This window comes from Triplophysa dalaica, chromosome 16, assembly GCF_015846415.1.
Source record: "Triplophysa dalaica isolate WHDGS20190420 chromosome 16, ASM1584641v1, whole genome shotgun sequence".
Taxonomy (NCBI): Eukaryota; Metazoa; Chordata; class Actinopteri; order Cypriniformes; family Nemacheilidae; genus Triplophysa; species Triplophysa dalaica.
The window spans coordinates 3,277,284-3,297,854 of record NC_079557.1 but is presented as its reverse complement, the minus strand read 5'-3'; the positions used below and the strand labels follow the sequence as shown (position 1 = coordinate 3,297,854).

At 39.2% G+C, this 20,571-nt stretch overlaps 1 protein-coding gene and 2 non-coding genes across 6 annotated transcripts; 1 reads left to right on the top strand and 2 right to left on the bottom strand.

Moving 5' to 3' along the window:
- The first annotated feature begins 4,737 nt into the window (after positions 1-4,737).
- brd8b (bromodomain containing 8b) lies at positions 4,738-20,546 on the top strand. Of its 4 annotated transcripts, none has more exons than XM_056769438.1 (21): positions 4,738-4,864; positions 5,205-5,350; positions 6,710-6,961; positions 7,406-7,502; positions 8,252-8,321; positions 8,475-8,524; positions 8,713-8,835; positions 10,392-10,472; positions 10,718-10,782; positions 11,039-11,181; positions 11,255-11,452; positions 11,567-11,675; positions 11,893-12,018; positions 12,224-12,408; positions 13,387-13,872; positions 14,019-14,221; positions 14,505-14,597; positions 14,755-14,823; positions 14,904-15,186; positions 16,804-16,896; positions 19,793-20,546. In XM_056769438.1, the coding sequence occupies exons 3-21, from the start codon at positions 6,943-6,945 to the stop codon at positions 19,850-19,852; spliced, it is 2,553 nt and encodes an 850-aa protein (XP_056625416.1). In that variant the 5' UTR covers positions 4,738-4,864; positions 5,205-5,350; positions 6,710-6,942; the 3' UTR covers positions 19,853-20,546. The 4 variants fall into 4 exon arrangements, with proteins under 4 accessions (XP_056625416.1, XP_056625414.1, XP_056625415.1 ...); XM_056769436.1 differs by lacking the exon at positions 19,793-20,546 and adding an exon at positions 17,052-17,814; XM_056769437.1 differs by lacking the exons at positions 6,710-6,961; positions 19,793-20,546 and adding an exon at positions 17,052-17,814.
- trnaa-agc (transfer RNA alanine (anticodon AGC)) lies at positions 6,740-6,812 on the bottom strand. The gene has a single exon. It is a non-coding gene; the product is annotated as a tRNA-Ala (tRNA).
- trnaa-agc (transfer RNA alanine (anticodon AGC)) lies at positions 7,781-7,853 on the bottom strand. Its single transcript has one exon. It is a non-coding gene; the product is annotated as a tRNA-Ala (tRNA).
- Positions 20,547-20,571: the final 25 nt, after the last annotated feature.

The following is a 20,571-nucleotide window of genomic DNA, read 5'->3' as shown; positions in this document are numbered from 1 at the left end:
TTCATGTATAGGTCTCTATATTCTGTGAAACACAAAGGAAGATATTTTGAGAAATGTCTCAGAGGTTGCGGTGCATACAATGAAAGTCAATGGAGCGCAGTGTTGTTTGATCACCAGTTTTTCTCAAAATATCTTCTTTTGTGATCTGCAGAAGAAAGCCATACTGGTTAGGAATGACACGAGGGTATGTAAATGATGATAGAATTTTCATCTCTTTACATAACTAAATATGTTTTTATTTATAGGTGTTTTATTGATGTAACAAGTGTGAAAATCTGGTAAATTCTTACTCTTGATAGACATCTCAATTTCAAAAAGTGTCCAAATTTATCCAACTACACCCTTTAAAACAGTCTTTTCAGTCTGGAATGTAGCTCGATTGTCAAAATTACTTTGTTCTGCTAAATGAAGATATTTGGAAGAATGTCAGTAACCAAACAGATCTTATCCCCTATTGACTCCTATAATATTTATTTTCTCTACTATGGCAGTAAATGGGGATGAGATCTGTTTGGTTAGTGACATTCTTCCAAATATCTTCTGTTGTGTTTAACAGAACACAGAAATGTATACAGGTTTGGAACAATCTGAGGGGGGATAAAAGATAATGCTTTTGGGGGAATTATATCATAATAAAGTCCTCTCAGTCCTGGCCATTAGTGTTACTCTTCATAGAAACAACCAAAACCCATCGACTAAAAACATCACAGTCATAGTTTTCTGTTGTTTTGTTTTATTTTGTTGTGTTTTTTTACAATCTCTGTTCTCCAGCCTATCCACGTCCTCTCTCAAACCCTTTATTTATCTTGAGGATTTTTCATATAATAAAGTGTTCCTGTGGAGCAGTGCAACGTGAGTATTTTCAGGAAACACTCGGGTGCAAAAGAAAGCATGAGAATTTCGATCTGGTCCCTTTTTTTTAAAAGAGCTTTCAATTATGACATTCACAAGATTGCACACCTGTCTTTGGCAAGAACCGATGGAAGGTGTCTCTCTTTCTATCTGCCTGTCTCCCTTCCTGAATGTTTCACACTATTTTTCTATCTTTTGGTCCCTTTCGCAAAAAGGTGATGGACTACACAGTGACATCTCCCCTTTTTTCTAGCTCCAGCTTGTCTCTCGCTCTCTATCTCTCGTGTGATGGAGTGTGGAACAGTAGCATGATTTATCACCAGCTGAAGGCTCTGGATGGCGTCACTCTAAATGTGTGTGTGTGTCACTCTTAAACTCTGTTACGTCCATCTGTACAGTGAGTTACAATGGGCAGTGTGTGTGTGTTTATGGGGTGTATGTATGCGTGTACAAAGTGGCTTATCATCGCGGAGAACAATTCTCAGATGGCGAGCTCCCTGCTGACTGAGGTTAAATCTCTTTTACACCCCACACACATATGTGCACAACATTAGTCAGACGCTCACACACAAGGCCTGCGAGCACCCGTGTTCCATATCTCAGAATTGAACGCACACACAAAACTACACAACTCCCCCTCTTTTTTACACACCTCACACACATTGAAAGGGTGTGATGGTGATTTGTAGCAGTTACAAGCACGTGTGGGCCCATTGCCACAGTGGGGTGTCATGCTGTGCTGTGACACTGCACAGATAATGGCAAGGTCGAAGGTCGAGAGTGAGGGAGAGGGTGTCGGGGGGGCATTCAGGCACTTTGGCAAATTGGCTAATGTCCCTAGGGAGGGGGGCAGGCAGAGGGGTGACACATAGACATGACATCATAGAATTCCCTTGAGAGGAGGCAGGAGGGGACGGTGAGGACAGAGATTCGCCACCTGGTTGGAAAGAATGTCTCTGTGGCTGTTTGCGTTTATACAGCACTATATACTAGCTTCTTTGTTTAGGCAAGCATTGCTATCACTATTTATGTTTTAAATCCTAAGCATCATATTTTCGTGCATAACTCCTTCCTCCTTGTTTGTGCTACATACGTCAAGGAATTTTTTCAATGTGGTCACATTATTTTGCTTTGTGGGAGACGTTATTAAAGCTGTACTGGTTGTATGTTGTGTAAATAGTAGATCCTCTTCTGTGTATTCAATTGCCCACATATAAAAAGTACAAAGTTTACATACTGGGACATATGAGTAGTATGGTAATGTAATATCAATACTACCAAATATACTATCTATCTCTGACTTATCTAATACCAGTATATGTACAATAAAAACATTGGTTACCGTAGGACCAGAGTACCCCAGAGATGACGTATTTTTGTAGGCCAACCCCAAAATTAGCGCTGACCTGGTTCCCTCGACAGAAAGCCTAAGCATTTTTACCATAGACTTCTGGAAGATGGCAAAAAATAAGTTGTGTGATTAACAAAGGTTTATGATGTTTACACGCTTTGTCTATCATGATAATTTTGAAGCCTAAATACAAATCGGCAGAAGTAAAAAGCTAACATAAGGCTATGACCAGACTACACTACGATCGCTCGATATCAACGTCACCACCCCCAAGTAGTGCAACTAATTGAAAATGAATCACAAATGTCAATTTTTGACTTCAATAATTACAAAAACAACAGAATCGAGGTAAAACAATTATTGTGCCGCATTCCATTTTGCATGGATCCTCTCTTTTCTTGTGGTATCAATCCACAACGCACTCTTTTCCTTCACAGTGGTTCAGGTGTGCTATTTCTTTACATTTATTTTTCTGTTGAATTCAGAGTTTAAAAGTTACGTTTTTCTTTTTCTTTGTTGTTTTAAAAGTTAATGAGTAATCGTATTAAATAATTGGGATCTCAATATAGAGATGATTATGATTTTTTTCATAATCGAGGAGCCCTACCATCAAGCCTCAGACAACCTTTTCAAACTTGATTAAAAATATGTTCCCTGATAAGCAATTACTCCATGAATGAATCCCCATCCATGTTTTTAGAGATTTGTGTTCATGTTACATCGTTTGTGAGATGTATATGCACAATGATGTCCTGCCAAAGGATGTAGACGACTTTTAGCAAATTGTTGGCAACATCGGTTTTTAAGACACAGTGAAGCTTTAAAAAAAATCATGGGCTGGTTAAAATTATCGTGTTTTACGTTAAAGATTAAACGTAAACAAATGTTAAAGGTTTTGTTAACAACTGATATTCACTTAGGAAATTGACCAAAACCCATTCAAAAAACCCATTGACTTTTGAGCGATGGGATCAGAAGTGCTAAAATGCTATCTCGCTTCCGGCTTTTGCATACAAAAATAAGTCATCTTTCCGGTGCTCTATTTTGACATTATTACTGCATGCTCTTCATGTTCCATAGGAATACTTTTGGAATTTTAGATCTAAAAAAATATAAGATAAAAGAGGAGGATGAGGTGCAAGGTACTGAACAGAGGAAGATGAGAGGGACTGTAGAAGAGCAAAAGCCAACAGTGGAACACCTGGAAAAACTTTAAAGAGACTACAGGAGACTGCAAGTAGATTTTTAAAGTTTCTGAAGAAGCTGTGAATGGCAGCACAATTGATGATATACACGCTAAAGTTTTAATCCTTATCTCAAATTCTAATACAAACAATACTAATAGTGATGCCTGCTTTATACATAAATACTAATGATGACCAATCTGACTTTAACACTGTTTGTGTGGGAGGGAGTTATTCTGGGGCTCAGGTGGATTCTGCCCCAATGAGCCAATCAAGGCCGTCATAATGCATGCCCTGATTTCAGCCAGGAACACCAACAAAATTTGGCCCAGAGGACACACGCAGAACACACACACTCTCTCTCTACACAAAAAGGGGTCGGTTTATGACAGCAAAGACAGAAAATGTAGAAACATGAAAGAGAGAGAAAGAGAGAGAGGGAAGAAAAAGAAGTTGATGGAGTGAAGAGGGCCAGAGGCTGAGAGGGAAGCTATCATCAACCCATACAGCGTTTCAGCTTTCTGTGCTTAATGGACTCGCTGAGTAAGAAAGACGGCCTAGATGATCCGAGCGAGAGAGGGAGAGAGAGTTATAAAGCATAACGCATTAATGGCCTGATGCTCGTATTAATAACACAGAAGGACAAAACAAAATCACCACGTCTCATCTCTAACTAACCACTCTCTTAGCTGACCACTCGCTTTCAGTCCCACCTCAGAAATCTCCCTGTTTGAACTGTGCGGCTTCAACGTGTTAAATATTTCATAGGCCCGTTTAAACATCTTATCCTTACTCTCTATGTTTAATTTCAATTTATTCTTTATCTTACAAGAGAGGAACTCGTTGAACATTACAGACCGTATTTATATACTCTAAAGAAGCCCCAGTTATGATTTTCTCTTTGGTTTATTGCATTAGATCCGTGCAATAATTATTTATGAGGACATTGTTGTGTCATATTTAATTTAGTTGCATTTCCTAGCATTTTAGTTGTCCTACATTGATTAAATGTAATTGTATTATTTGAACATCCACAAAGGATAGTGACACACAAACAAACGTTGTTTCATCCAAACCTAACTTCCAGAAGACATTTTGAGTAGTTGTAATTTCATTTAATACAAAACGATATTAATATTAATTACACGTGATAGAAATTGTTACGTATTATAACCAAACATAGACCCGGAAGTTAACTTCCGGCCAGGCACGTGCGACCGATGAAACGGTCTATAACGGCTATTCACACGATTGTAACAAAATGCATATTTAAACAAATAAGTTTTTACAAATTCGCAACTAAAACATTTACGTGGAGAAATTACGACAATGGTCGTTGAATCGGAATTAGCAATTTGTCATTAAAGGATCTTCCCGTTATCCAATCAGATCCGAGCTTTAAATCCTGACTGCCAATCAGAACCCGGTTTTCTTCAGGATCTTTCACTGTGGAAGTTCAGCATCGTGTGCGTGTCCGGTAGGTAACTATCCGCGTTTTTCCTTCCCATCCGCGTTTTTATTAAATAGATAATAACTTTAGACATTTCAATAATGACTGTTGAACTAAAAAGGTCAATTTTAAATGCTTTAATTTTATAAACAGGCACTTTATCTTACATATGAGAGCGGCAGCTGGAAAGGAGAATTCCTTGTCCGCGAAAAGGGAAAACGGGTCAATATTAAACCGTAGTTTTATTAGCTTGAAAACAGGTCCTCCGTTTATATGCCTCGAAGCTGTTGGTCTCCAACATCCCATTTCTTAATCTGTCACTCGTCTTGCTTTGACCTCTCTCTCTCTCTCTCTCTCTCTCTCTCAGCAACAGCTGCTGTTGTGTAGCTCTTTCCCAAACCCCCCACGGGCAGGAGATGTGATCACGAGCACACTACAAGGCTGAGCGGCCCGGTCCGGTGAGCATCCCCGTCTGGCCGACATCGCTGGGATTACAGCATATATATCAGTGAGGTATCCCCCAACAAAATCAAGCACTTACCCTCTCATATTCACCTCGCATCCCCTGCGCCTCGGGCGTTTGTCAGCCATTCGCTGAATAAGATGAGCCCATAAATTAAATGCAACAGAGATATTGATTCAAGGGAATGGTATTATAACCGCGGAGACGCCCGAGGACACCGTATTATGCCGATGCGTTCATTAATATTTGCTGTAGAACACGGGTGGTGCGGGTTCGTCGGTGGAGTGCTTACAAATGCAGCACGGTCCGATACTGCTGACGAATGACACCACACAGCTCAAACGTGTTCGGGATTATATTTATTAGACATCATTTGACGAGATCTTTTATTGTGAATTGTTTTGTCCAATCACTGGCGTGATTGCCATTGCAATCTACGTCACGTGCATTCATATTCCAGGATCAAACTCACAACCTCGAGCAATCTACATCACGACGACATGCATAAAGCGTTTATAAGAGAATGCAGTCAATGTCTTTTATAAAATCACTTAACCTTCAGCTGCCTACACTTTTTCAATAGGCAGTTGTATTAAAAATGTAATAGAAATATGACAAGTGAGATAGAGAAAGAAAGTTCTCCTTTCACTATACGATTATGACAATATGATTATTAGGGTTGGATTTTGCCATTCTGAGTCTGGAGGTAATATGGATAGTTTTTACCTGATTTGTAGAGTTTTAAACACATTTTAAAGTGAGCACATTTCTGCTGACTATGTTGCTCATCTTGTAATATATCGTGAGCAAAAAAATCTACAAAAGTCCACAGCATGGCCGCACACTGGTATCCTGGGGTCACATTTTATTATGCAGATTAAAATGCAAAACTTGCTGCCAGGTATTGCTTAACAGGCGTGACAGTTATCATACTTTATTTATTAAAGTTGTGGAAATGATGATCTCTGCTAAATTGCGATCTGGAATAAATTTGGTGCCATAAAGTTCTACTGTATGATGTTTGCCAACCAAACGATGGTGAACGAAACCAAAGTATTATATGTTATTTCAGTAAAGCATAATCACAATAAAAGGCTGGCTTTTGGCATTTTGCGGTGTGTTGTCGCTCCCTACTGGTCTACACGTGAACTACACTGTTAAATTGGCTGCTTGCTCTAGTCACACACAATGTAAATGCAATTCTTGCTGTAATAGTTTGTAGTGTTGTGAGAATTGGAACCAATGTGTATTGATAACAATTTCCGATAATTTCGGAAAATACAATGGGAAACGTTTTATTTCGAATAATAAAAAATGAGCTATTTTAGAAATATGACACTCACGATTTTGCGAAAATGGCTTGCATGATAGAATAACTATGAATTGCTCCTTATTATTTCCACTTCAAGGGTTGTGACAATATAAATAATAAGAATAATTGGAGGATGCGGGCATCGATCCCGCTACCTCTCGCATGCTAAGCGAGCGCTCTACCATCTGAGCTAATCCCCCGATGTGTCAAGCTAGCGTCGACATGACATTTGTGTCGCACCCTGATGGCGCTCACGGAGGTGTTTCATCATATTGTTACCGTCGGAAGTGAAGCGAACAAGTCTCGCGGACTGGTTCTACAGCGGGTAAAATGTCGTCCGGAGTGGGAAGTAAGTATTCATTTATTTCTTTATTACATTAACCACACAGTCCAGAATAGAAAAACGTAGTATATCTAAATCTGAAGCATTTTTCCGAACACGAAGTAAGAAGCTGTCGGTGTTGATAACGCCAGGGTGAGTGGTTTGCTTCATGCTAACGTTAGTCCGCTAACATGATAACAAAAGACGATCTGTGTTTGCGTTGTCAAGACACATAACGTTATTCCTCTAGTCTTGCACAAAATGTACTTTTTAAGGACTTTAGATCAAATATAAAGACTTTGTTTAATAAATGGTTCGTATTATTTTAAATAACGTTACGTCCCCAGAGAGACGCACAATGAGAGTTTTCTGTTTACAGCATCTCCAACGAAAACGTTAAACATGTTAAAAAAACAGCAGTGCTGCACAGATAAGGTGTTTTATCATGACAATATTTCATTGTCCCTGCAGAACACAAGATGCTTTCTTTGGGCCCGACGGAACCCTGGTCCATTCGGGAGAAACTCTGTCTCGCCTCTTCTGTGATGAGAAGTGGAGATCAAAACTGGTAAAATATTTATAAAATAAAACGTTAAATATATTATAAAACATAACGTTAATAATCCTAGAACAGTTGCGTTACATCATTTAACATAATTAATGTATTGAGAAAAATAACCTGTTTCTATGTTCGGTAATATTATGAAACGTCTATAGGGAATTATTGAACCCCACATATTAATTTATAAACGCTTAGCGGTTTTACGTCTTCTGTGAGGTAGAGTTATATTTCGTTGAATGATGGACTGTATTGTGTTAAAGATTTTGTAAAAATGTATAAATAATTGGAGGATGCGGGCATCGATCCCGCTACCTCTCGCATGCTAAGCGAGCGCTCTACCATCTGAGCTAATCCCCCTATATGGACTGCGTGTGAGGTGCCCTAAACATTCACTTTCTAGTGACCGGCGTTTGTGTTACATGTTTAAAACAATAGTTTAATGTATATAATTCGTTTAATATATGTCATATTGTTGAAAAATATAGTATAATTTAAATCGTTATTGTTACAAGCACAATTAAAATCGAATAGTTACCAGTATTTCATTTTAAAATATTCGTTTTCTAGACATGGAATCCATATTTTCCAATTTGAATAATGGCGCCATCTTCTGGACGAGAGGCGAAATACAGATAATATAAGACACTTGCATTAAGAATCAGGATTTCCGGAATAGATATTCTTTCTTAAAATTGAATAATCTATATATATTTTTCTCCAGCCCTACTGAATACAGTTTGTTGTCTGTTTATCAGGGTTTCTGTAAGCCGAGCCATCAAACCCTTCTCAGAGCCCAGACGACCCCCAGACTGGTTCTCCCAGAAGGTAATCCATAAAAACCATCAGTAGCCATTAATCTGAGTGCTGTGTTATAGAGGTGATTCATAGAAGTGTCAGTGCTCTTCTGTGAAGCTAATTCATATTAGTGTCAGTTGTTTTCCAAGTGATGTCATTCTGACCTCTCTGTGACCTCTACAGCACTGTGCCTCGCAGTATTCTGAGCTTCTGGAAACCACAGAAGCCCCAAAGTAAGTATTTCCATCTCTCGCTTTCTCAAATCACCATCAGTAAGTAATGTTTAACATACAGCAGTAATATGTTTGTGTGTGTGTGCAAGGCAGTTTAATGAGGATAAGCTGTTTAATGACTACGTGAAATTTCAATACATGATTAAAGCATATTTGTGAACTTCTTTTGACATTGATGTGACCTGTAGACGTAAACGTGGCGAGAAAGGTGAGGTGGTCGAGACCATTGAGGACGTGATCGTCCGTCGGCTGACAGCCGAGAGAATCGAAGAACTCAAGAGACTGATCAAAGACACACAGGAGAAATACAGGTACAACTCCACCTGTATTTCTGTGCGACATCTGTAATTGTTCACTCACAGGTGTGAAATTGTTATTTAGTTTAAAAGCTCACATGCTAAAATCCATCTAAAACCACATTAAATTACATTCTTAAATTGTATTATTGTTCACGCAATTTCCATGACATCATATTCATTGCAATTAATGCATGTAATAGTTGTACTTTAAAGTGGCACTCCGGAAGTTTGTCCTCTTTGTCGCCATCTCAGTTTGAAAAATCATAATGTAAGTTATCTGCAGAGTTATTTTTCTTTACATGTGTTGTGTTTTGGCACTTCTGACAAACACCTCACAGCATCAGAGCGCATTTGTAACTTGTGTCTATACCAGGTACATTGCGAATAGTTGAAAAACATCTCTATAACTCACGGTTCGGATCATATAAGGGATTTTTCATTTTCGTATCGGCTAATGTAAATGCTCATCATAGCGAAGTTTCCTAAAATACCCTGAAGATATCAATAGATTATTTAACAGATTAATAAACAGTTATTATTTTTTATTGTTGTATGCCTTTTCATTGTTACATGATATTCCCCAGATCATAGTTTTTACAACATTAAAGATTAAACTCGACGATTTAAATCCTAAACGACTGATATAAGAATGAACAACACTCACCCACATCAGCACTCCACACAAAAAATAACAAAACAAAGGTCCAGGGAAAAATTTAGAGAATTATATAACATTATAAAAGGAAGAAAAAACTACAAACAGACAATGCTTTGACAGCTTTTTTGTTCTTTGACAATTTGATTGAAATTAGGTATTTTTCAAATTCTTTCATGAAAACAAAAAGAGAGGTTTATCTAATTTTTTTTAGATTTATGAATGTGGAACTTAGCAAGTAACAAAACCAAGTTAATAACATATAATTCACCTTTCTTGGACTGATTGTAGTCAATAAAACCTAGCATCACATCCTTCGAACGTAACACGCAATCAATATATATTTAATTCCTAATAAATCCTTAAACATCTTTCGTAACTTTTAGTAGAAGGACAATGCCAAAAAAGATGAACAACAGTTTCATCAGTGTCATCACAGAACGAGCAGCTGGAGAAAATATATTTTATTTATTTAAAAAGTAAATGAACTGAATTATTTTAAAATAGAATTGTTTTACTTTATTGGTTAAGAAAAAAACAATGTGGTAGCATCCTGACTTTTCCCCAGCAGGTGTTACCTCCTACATTATTCCAGTAAGAAAGTACAGGTGGTAAACTAACAATATGTTTACAGACGTGATGTAATGATGCAACGAGGAAATGGCAAATAATCATTATATGCTTAACGTTGTTAATCGGGGTAAGATAATGTATTGACTAAATAATTGATTTTTGTTTATTTTTAACCAAAAAAAGTTAAGGATTGCATCTTTTAAAACAATACTTATCAAGTTGAGTTTAGAAAGTGGTGACCTGTTAATAATTATATGAACATACATTTTCCGTTATTTCCATATAATAATTCAATAAAAATGTGATACATTTTTGTAATAAATGTCTTTGGTCTCTGCAGAAAACTGAAGAAAGAGGTGGATTTGATCCAGACAGGTCACATGGACTCTCAACTGGAGGAGCATTGGGCAGAAATAGAGCTGTGAGATATTTCTTCCCACTTTTGTCTCTAGTTGCAGTGTTGTTAGACTGTATATCACCAATCATATTTGAGAATTAGACCAAACTGTTGTATAATTATAAACCTAACAGATTCATAATTAATATTGACCAATCTAGTTATTAAAAACAAATTCAAACAGCTGACGTAGAGTTATTGGGCTCTGTTGTAAATCTCGCAGTGTGTGTTTGTCAGTATGTGATTGTGTGTGTTTTCTGGCTTGTCAGAAAGAGGAAGCAAGAAGAGGAGGAGGCGGAGCAAAAGAAGCGTGCGACTGAAGCAGCCTATCAGGGTGAGGGATTTACTTTCCCATCAGAACAAAAAGTTAATAGCTCAACAAAACAAATCGTTATTTCAAATGAATATTCTCTATGTAATATGTTATTTATTTGTTATACAAATATCCAAATTAGTTTATTATTGCTATACTACAGCTGTTATTTTATAAATACTTAAATGTAATAAAAATAATGTATTATATTAATACGGGCTTATTTCTGGTTTAAATGCTGTGATCGGTATGTTATATTTTATTTCTTCTTTTTCAGTTCGTCAGGCAGCTAAAAACACACCAAAGAGACTTTCCAGCATAATGGTACGCTCTCCTCTTGGGGCCAGCTCCCCAAGCATGGACATCCCACAGGCGGACACATCACAGCCAATGACAGATGAGCCTTGTGTCAGTCCCATGGTCAGTGCACTACCTGCTCTTCATGAATCTTTAAACAATCCCTCGATTTTGTCTTAATTGTTTGCTGTGTTAGGTCCAGGCTCAGGGGGTGCCCGCCTTCATACCTGTGTCGGAGGCCACAGCCCCGGGACCGAAAGAATCAACTTTGGGTGCTCCAGTCGATGACTCCCCACAAAAGAAGCACCTGACCCCAAAAGCTACACCTCCTCCTTCCCCGCTGCTGTCTGAACTGCTGAAAAAGGGCAGTCTCATACCAGCCAACTCGAGACTGGTAAGCCAAAGATATTTATGTTATACATATTTGTACGCATTTATTCATTTAGCAGATGCTTTTATCCAAAGCAACTTCAACTAAAGAAGGTGTTTATGTCGATCTTTTGGTCAGGCTGTTGAAGGAGAGGTCGCCACGACGAGTAATGGATCTCATGGAGTTGAGCTTCACACGGCTGCGACTGCAGCTGCTACGGTGCCGACCAATCAGGACATCGCAGCCGGTAAACACACATATTTGTGTTAGTTTTAGTACTTAAAACATGTTAAGTTTTGTCGTTTAGAATTTCTTAAGCTCTCTCGTCCTGTTTTGTCACTATTAGGTGGCATGCTATATTATATGTAGTTAGGACTGAGTGGTTTCAGCGACATGTACGTAGCTCTGTGCGTTAGTGTGTGTGCGTTTGTATCGCTATATATGTGTGTGTGTCTTTGTGTCAGATGTTCCTACGTTATCTCGTCTGTTGGAGAGCTCCACCCCAGCGCAGCAGCCTGTCAGCGCTGACCCCCCTAAGCCCCCTACGGTTGTCCCCCCAGCTCCAGATCACCTCTCTGTGCCCAACGCAGGTCTCTATCTATGATTTCGTGTCCTCAGAATTCTTTCTGTAGGGCGGTTTAGTTTTATATGTTTCATGTTTGTGTCATGGGATGTGCTGCATCTGGAAAATGGTTTGGTTCTTTACTCCAGTTAAAGCACTTCATCTTTAGAGGACTTTAAAGGAAGAAATGAGTTTTAATAAGAGCAGAGTGAAAGAAGGATATGTGTGTGTAGGGACGCCAGCTGTGGCTGAAGGTTCTGGAGCGGAGGCCCTGATGGCGAGCTCGTCCACGCCGGTGGAGGTGGAGGAGAAAGAGGCAGAGCAGGTAGAGGAGGACACAGTGGTGTCTGTGTCATACATGGCTCATGAACTCGACCTGGAGACGGTGGGAGACATCATCGCTATCATAGAAGAGAAGGTATACAGAAACTATTTAAGACAGGTGGTAACAGCATATACATTAACCATAAATCCGTTTTTTTCTCAGTAAGATCATAAATTAATTTATATATTAAGATAATATGTTAAGTCGGAGCCAATGGTCGAGTGGTTCGTGCTCCGACATATGGCGCCAGTGCGTCCCGGGAGACCCAAGTTCGAATCCTGACTTGTGGTCCTTTCCCCTACCCCACCCCCTCACTCTCATCCACTTCGCTTCCCATCCTCTCTTAAATAGCTGTCCGTCCAATAAAGACAAAAATGGCAAAAGTAAATCTTAAAAAAAAGATAATATGTTTAAAAAACATAAAATATCTAACAATAGTTGATTCATTAAATATATACTTTGTATGTATGTAAACAGCCAGTGAGAAAATTAAAGCAGCCCTAACACACGGTTTCTGCCAATCTCATATTAATCATGAGTACCTATAGAGTAGGGTTGCATACTTCGTATCTTTTTTCGAGTATTTAGTTTGATCACATTTATAAAAGATGGATACAGCTGTTCGATTATTTCCCGAAATCATACGGCGTGTGCCGGGGGTCGAACTAAAGCACATTGTCAACAAAACACATCAGTTTCACTCATCGCAATACTGCAAAGAAAACAAGTTCATAATCACTTTTAAGCAATACAACAGTAATATTTGTATGTATTTAGGTAAACACAAATTATATGAGAACCTGGATGTTTATCACAGTTTTCATGCGTCTTGTCATGCTGGCAGTCTTTCACTTTGCTGTTGGATGACTTCATATCATTCCTGAGGTTCCATTTGATTGAAAAACAACACTGATCTGGATCTGGATGATTAAATAAAAATTTGGAATGGTCTCTTAAATTTTTCACTGCTGTATGTTATACATCACCTTTTTATCATTTAAAAGCTCCTCCTTTCTGTTGGAAAATCTTGAATCATAATATTAATGATAAAAACAAATGTATATGTCTCAGGTGGATGACCCTGTGGAAGCTCTGGACGCTGCTGCGGTAGAAGCTGCTCTCTCTCTCTGCGAAGACTCCGCAGTCGGAGGCCACTCGCTTACTAGCCCCTGGGAGTCCCAGACATTTAAGGCTGCTGAACCAGAGCCAAACATCCAAGAGATTGCCGCTTCTGGGGTGCCGGAGACTGTTTCAGACTCTGTGGGTGTGCAAGGAGAAATGGAGGTTCTGGTTGAGGAAACAGAAAAAACTGAGGTGGCCAATGGGGCAACGGAGGACTCCGTGGTGACCGCCGCCCCTGATGCAGAGCAGAGCCAGCCCCCTGAGGTTAAGATGGAGACGGATGCAGAAGAGGAAGGTGGAATAGAGGAGGCACCGGAGGAGAACAGAACCCCGAGTCCAGCGGTGAAGTGCGAGGGGGAGGATTGGGCTCAGCCAGAGACCGCCGCACCCTGTTTGGATTCAGAGGACAGCTCGGCATCGGCAAAAGATTCAAAGGTATCAGTATTAACACAGTAGCAATCCATTACCCAGCTTAAATAGTTTAAAAGTTTTCTGTATCACACATCTGCAGCTAGTACTGATGCCTCATCTCACCTTAGTTTCTTTGTGATTGATGTCTTGTTTTCTCGGACGTGCCGTAGGAGGTGAAGGAAGAGGATATAGGCAGTGAAGTAGATGTGGATGAAGGGATGGAGATGAAGGAATGTGCAGACGGAGATGGAGAGGGGCCGTATCTCTCAGAGGTGGATCCTCCTGCCAGTGAGAGTGAAGATGGATACGGCAGTCACTCTCAGCGCTACACTACAGCGGACTCCACAGCCAGCAGTCCTGCATCATCGCAATTGTGAGGCTGTGTTAAAAATCTGTCATCATTTATTGACCCTCGTGTCATTTAAAACCTGTATATGTCTCTCTTTTCTCTTGAACCCTAAAGAAGATATTTAGAGAACTGTCTTGGTGGTTTTTTGTCCAAACACTGGAAGTCAATGTTTTTTGGTTACCAACGTTCTTCAAAATATATTCTTTTGTATTTTTTCAAAGAAAGTCATACAGGTTGTACATGAGAGTCAATAAATGATGAAAGAATTCTCGTTTCTGGGTGAACTAACACTTAAATTCTCTCTCAGTTCCATGTGCAGTGAAGATCAAGAAGCACTGCAAGCTCAGAAGATCTGGAAGAAGGCCATCATGCTGGTGTGGCGGGCAGCAGCCAATCACAGGTAACCGTATGACGCTATTGGTATTTTATACCTCATTTGATGTTATACGATAACCATGGTCGCTCAGAACGTATTTGTTATATGACGTGATGCGATAACCATGGTCGTCCTGAAAGTGTTTGTGTGTGTATTTTAATCTTTGCATTGTTGTAACCAGGTATGCGAGTGTATTTCTGCAGCCGGTCTCCGATGACATCGCCCCCGGTTATCACAGCATCGTACATAGGTACCCAGCTTAGACACAGATATGACACATAATTCTGTGTTTATGGATTTGGCTCATAATATATCTTTCTTCTCCCTCAGACCCATGGATCTGTCCGCTATCAAGAAAAACATTGAGTCGGGCCAGATCCGTACGACGGCGGAGTTCCAGCGTGACATCATGCTGATGTTCCAGAACGCTGTGATGTACAACAGCTCGGATCACGACGTGTACCACATGGCCCTGGAAATGCAGAGAGACGTTCTCGAGCAAATCCAGCAGTTCTTGGCCACGCAGCTGATCATGCAGACGTCTGAATCGGGCATCGGCACCAAGAGTCTGCGCGGGAGGGAGGCAAACCGCAAGCAAGACCCGAACGAGAAGGTTAGAGACGCACATGTACAATCACACACATGCTGACACACAAACACAAACCCAGCGCTATCGAGTGGACCTAAAACCCTGGTACGAAGGTTGGAGGTACAACACGATATCCCACACGCCGTTAAAACGTCTCCAAATATATGAAGGAAAGTTTAGAAACATATGTTGAGAAAGGTTTGTAGGTTAAGTGAAGAGCCTATGTAGACATGAAGTAAAATAGAACATCTAGAACAGAGATAAACCTCTTGGGTTGAGACTCCTTTCAGAGATCAGGCTACAAGCTTCAAGAGCTCTCAAGAACAGAACATACATACAAAATACATGAGAGTCCGTGGACATCTGAAGTGAAGTGCAGTGAGAGCCCAGAGTCAGATTTGGATAGTAAGAACAGGTCTTTTGATGAATCTGCAATCCTCATTTATTTACTAGTGCTACCGTCCAGCCAGCATCTACAACTTGAAGTCCAAATGAGATCGACTAGAATATAAGCAGTCACAAGCTGAAAATGGCCTGGATGGGCATCAGCAAAAATAGCAGAGGTCTTATAATGTCTTTTGGCTATAGACCTAATGGCAGTCGATACAAGCAAAGTGGATTTTGCACCAAGAACCGAGTATGACATTGTTGTGATACACAAAGGTAATCTTCACAAATTGATTTTTCTGCTTCGTAATGGGAGGACAGGGCTGAAGTTGTCGGTTCAGCACAAGAGCCCTCGGGCGAAGTTTTATTTAAAATCCAAAAATGCAGCAATGCAGGAAAAAGTTTCTATGCCCAAATCCTGTGGCGGTCAGGAAGTCAGAAATGCTTATTCAGAACTGATTCACTGTCTGTGACTGTCGGATGACTCATACCGAGAAAAGTCTAGGTTGTAATTTCACCCTGAAATAAAAAATTAAATTTTGAATATAATGAATATAATCCTGTTTTAACACAATCATTTAATATGATTTATTTAATAATTATTGTTATTTTGAAAAATATTGTTATTTTAATTATTTTGGTTTTAAATTTAATGCTATATTTGGTTATGAACAAATAAATCAGTAATTGAACAAGCACATAATAAGTACAATGGTGATCTTATAATATTTTTTAGAGACAGTTAATAAAATATTCTGTCACCACCTTTAGGTTGTTTCAAACCTGAATAAATCACTTTGTTCTGATGAACACAGAGAAAGATATTTTGAAGAATGTTAGTAATTTTCAGTTCTGGAACAGGATTACACATAGTAGGAACAATTAAAATGGTAGTTAAAGGTGCCCAAGAACTGTTGCTAAATTCAACAAAACAAAACATATACAATATATTTTCTACTATGGTAGTAAATCATGTCCCTGAACTAAAAATTACTAACTTTCTTCCAAATATCTTTCTCCGTTCATCAGAATAACGTTATTTTAACAGGTTTGAAACATCCGGAGGGTGAATAAATGATGACAGTATTCTTGACAGGTTTCGTTAGATGAAAACACTGCTTGTACACATACACCTACTGTACATTACTCAAACTCAAAAACAGATTTTGTCCCCTACACACACTCACGTATTCTGCTGAAGTCCCTGACCATAGGGTTAGCGTAATGTGCACTAACACACAGTCTCGTATATAGACCCTGAGTCCTGCACACAAAGACCCTCATTTAGAGCCAGAACCAGCAGCGAGAAGCAAAAGGAACAACTCCAAACAAGACACAAATGAGAAGGTCAGTGATGTACAAACACACACACACACACACACACACACACAGAGGTGAGAATCCAGGGTGTTACATGCGAGACGTACAATCACAATGTTATTAACACGCACTGTTACAGTATTTCACGTGGCATTCTAACTATAAATCTTATTGGGAAACAGGTCACAAACGTCCATATTGTGTGCATGCAAAACTGCTGGCCGTGTGATGTGTGTACGTGTTGGGATAACAGCCTGTTTCACAATCTGTGTGAATGTAAAACGCACACCAGACCAAAGTTAAGTCATAGTCTTTTGTTTTTTGTTTGCATGGTTTTGTTTAGAGGTGAGTTGTGATTTTTTCACAGAGTCTCCAATCATTCAGTTTACGGACAGTCATTTTGTCATCAGCATACTTTGAGTTTATGCTGGAGTACTGCAGTCGTCATGGAAACGGTTGAAACGCATCATTCCTTCATCCGGTTAACGCGCACAACTCAGTCCATCGCACAATCCTCTCTTTCATTCCTTCACTGTCTTTCTTGCTTCTCTGTTTAAACCCCTTTTCCTCATCTGTATCTGTTTGTAGAGAAGACAGTGTTTTTTTGTGGTATGACGCTGTATCTCTGATGTAGGGTTGGTATTTAAAATATGATATTTTACATATATTATATATTTTCATTTTTTAGCACTAATAGCTTTGTCATATGAATTTACTGGGATGTAAGAATCACACCGCCCAACCCCGGCGTGTTTCATCTCAGGATCAGAGATCTTTGGGTTAGTTTACTGCTCCTGTCTGCTTTGCTTTCTTGCTCTGCTAAAAACATCTCTTTAGAGTGCTCGGCATTACATGTCTTTCTCTCCGCCTGTGGGTTTTCATAGGCTAGCTGTTAAATGCTAAACGTATGTTTAGGTTTCTCTTTTTCTCACTTTGCTGTTTGTCCAACAGGACAGCCTCTCCATGGCATCTCCTGCTTTTCTTCTCTCTCTTTTTGTAAGTATCCAGGCTGAAGATGTTTCCTGTCCCCTCTTACCAAACACAAACACACACAAAACGATACACAAACACTGATTGGCTAGAGCTTCATGACTCCAGCAAAAGGTTAAACTCATTATGAATTTACAACGGTTACCGTAAGTTGTTTGGCTGTTTATTACCTGATCGTACTATTGAATGTTTTGCGTTTTGCGAATATGCTAAATAATGCCAGTTTTGGTGACTTCAGTTTACTATTAACACACTTGATCTTATTAACAATTACAAAATCTTGTGCTCTTTCACTGTTGTTGTGCTTTACCTGTTCTTTTCTAGCTCATACTCTTTTTGAGCACTTTTGATAACTTCTTGTCGCTGCACTTGTCAAGTAAGGGTGTCAGAATAAACCAGAATTAAAGGAATAGTTCACCCCAAAATGAAAGTTTTGTCATTATTTGCTCACCCTCCAGTTGTTACAAACCTGTATACTACCTGTATATTTCTTTGTTGTGCTGAACACAAATTGAGATATTTTAATGAAAGTTTGTAACTTAGCCGTTTTGGGTCACCATTGACTCCCATGGTAGTCTTTTATCCCACTATGGGAGTCAATGGTGACCCAAAATGGCTTGGTTCCAAACTTTTCATTTTTGGCTGAACTATTCCTTTAACAACCATTGATGAGTGATATTAATAACCGTGATTATTGATGCTGTTTTACTTCTACAATAATGACATTGTATATTATTTAGATCTGGTTGACAATTCAACATAGTTGGTGGTGGTATAACACCCATTTAACATTTTGACTAAAGACACACGGTATGCCCATACTTCATGGCCAAGAAAGACAAAATCCAAAATAAATAAACGATCAGTCAAGTTCATCTGTAAAAACTTTCATTAGAATTCACGCTATTAATGTTACAGAGGGTATGGACGTGTGGTCACTTTACCACATGAGAACGCCGAAGAGCGCCCCCGTGGGTGGCAAAACACTCAGCAAAATGACTGCTTGCAATACCAGGAAACATTTCAGTTTCAAGGAACACATGGGCTACCTCCGAAATCGCATACTGTGACAGTACTTACTGAATTTGAAAAAGTACCTACCTACCTAAGTTCTATATAGTATATGTGGGAGTAGTATGAATTTCGGACATACTGCTTCAGCCATGTTTTATGGTCATGTGACCCGTATGCTCTTTGACCTATGTCATATTAACAGCAACCTGTACAAAGGCGCAGATAGAAACGTAATTTAGTTACGAGAAATCAATTTATTGGCACTTGCGTTAAAAATGGACGTCTGCATTAAAGGGGTTATATGGTGCGAACACATTCCATTACATCTAAAACAAACCATTATATTCGTTTTAGGCGTGTCATATAACCCCCTTAAAGTTTTCCACTATAATTCTTTGATTTACTTTTGAGATTTGACCGATGCTCATCCCCGTGGCGTCATGGGATAGAGAAGTGTCCATCCAATCCTCACTCACGAATCTCGGCGGAAGTAGTAGACCATCCGGGTAATTCTCGCCTACTGTTTTTGCATACTGAGGTTTCGGACATGCTATTCATGACTCATACTCATTTTCGCCTACCATATAGTACAGATGTAGGCAATCTTAGACGCAGCGCTGATTCCTTTGTAAGTCACAGAGAAGTCGTAATGATCACCGTTAAGTCCAGCTGGTTTTTAATGATCTCCTCGGCCATCTTGCTGGGTGTTTTGCCGTCGATGCATAGTTTGCATTAGTTTGTGTCATGAAAATATTGTGATCAACTGCTTTGAATGAATCGCTTATTTTTTAATAGCAGACACATACACGCATCAGGTAATAGTTTTCAGAACTGATGGTCTGGTGTGTTAGGGCAGTAGATGACATGCTGTGTTTTGATTGGCTCATGGGTTGTGCCTCTTGCTCTTCTGCTCTTTCAGGATGGAGGCACCAGAGGGCGCCGCAGTGCCATAGAGGCCGATATGAAGATGAAAAAGTGAATTAGAATTTCACTGCAGCTATGAGAAAAAGTGAAATGGGTTTTACCTGTTTCCTCTAGATTTTCGGACTAAGTTTATTTGCTTGAGGTTTGATGTAGCGAATACGCTGTCTTTAAATATCCAGATAACTGGACACAAGGGACATTTTACCTCCATGATGAGAGACTTTAAGGGCTTGACACTCGTCAAACCTCAACGGTCACAGAATTTCCACAGTAAGACCTGAAACACAGGTCTGATAGAAGACCCACAGAACGGGTCAGACTGACTTCTCCGGCACTTTCATTTAAGCTTGGAGGAGTTGATTAGTTTAACTGGTGTTAACTTACTGGCCTCTTAATGTTTATGTGGAATGTATTAGCATCTTGACCAGTTGATGGTTAGAATGTCACTCCTTTACAAGCCATTTTAAGACAAAGATTTCCGTCGCCTTATTGAAACACGTGCTGTGTTGGTAGCAAATAAACACTGAATAACATAAACGAGCAATAGAAATGAAAGTTGTTCTTATAAACTGAGCTCTATTTCTTTTGTTTTCTGTCTGGAAAAACGAATATCGATACTTCAAATTAGACTTTTTTTTGTCTGCAAAGCGTCAAGTGAAAATGAAGACACCTGTGCGTTTAGAAAGAACATATAGTTTTGTACAGGGTCTGTGTACAGTGCTTTTGTATAATGTGTTGTGAATTGATTTAATAAAACATAAGGATGCTAATAAA

Bases quoted from the DNA above. Each gene is read 5' to 3' on its own strand.
- brd8b (XM_056769436.1), top strand. The intron at 12,409-13,386 runs GTATACAGAAAC...TATATGTCTCAG, and splicing joins TCGCTATCATAGAAGAGAAG to GTGGATGACCCTGTGGAAGC. The intron at 14,222-14,504 runs GTGAGGCTGTGT...ATTCTCTCTCAG, and splicing joins AGTCCTGCATCATCGCAATT to TTCCATGTGCAGTGAAGATC.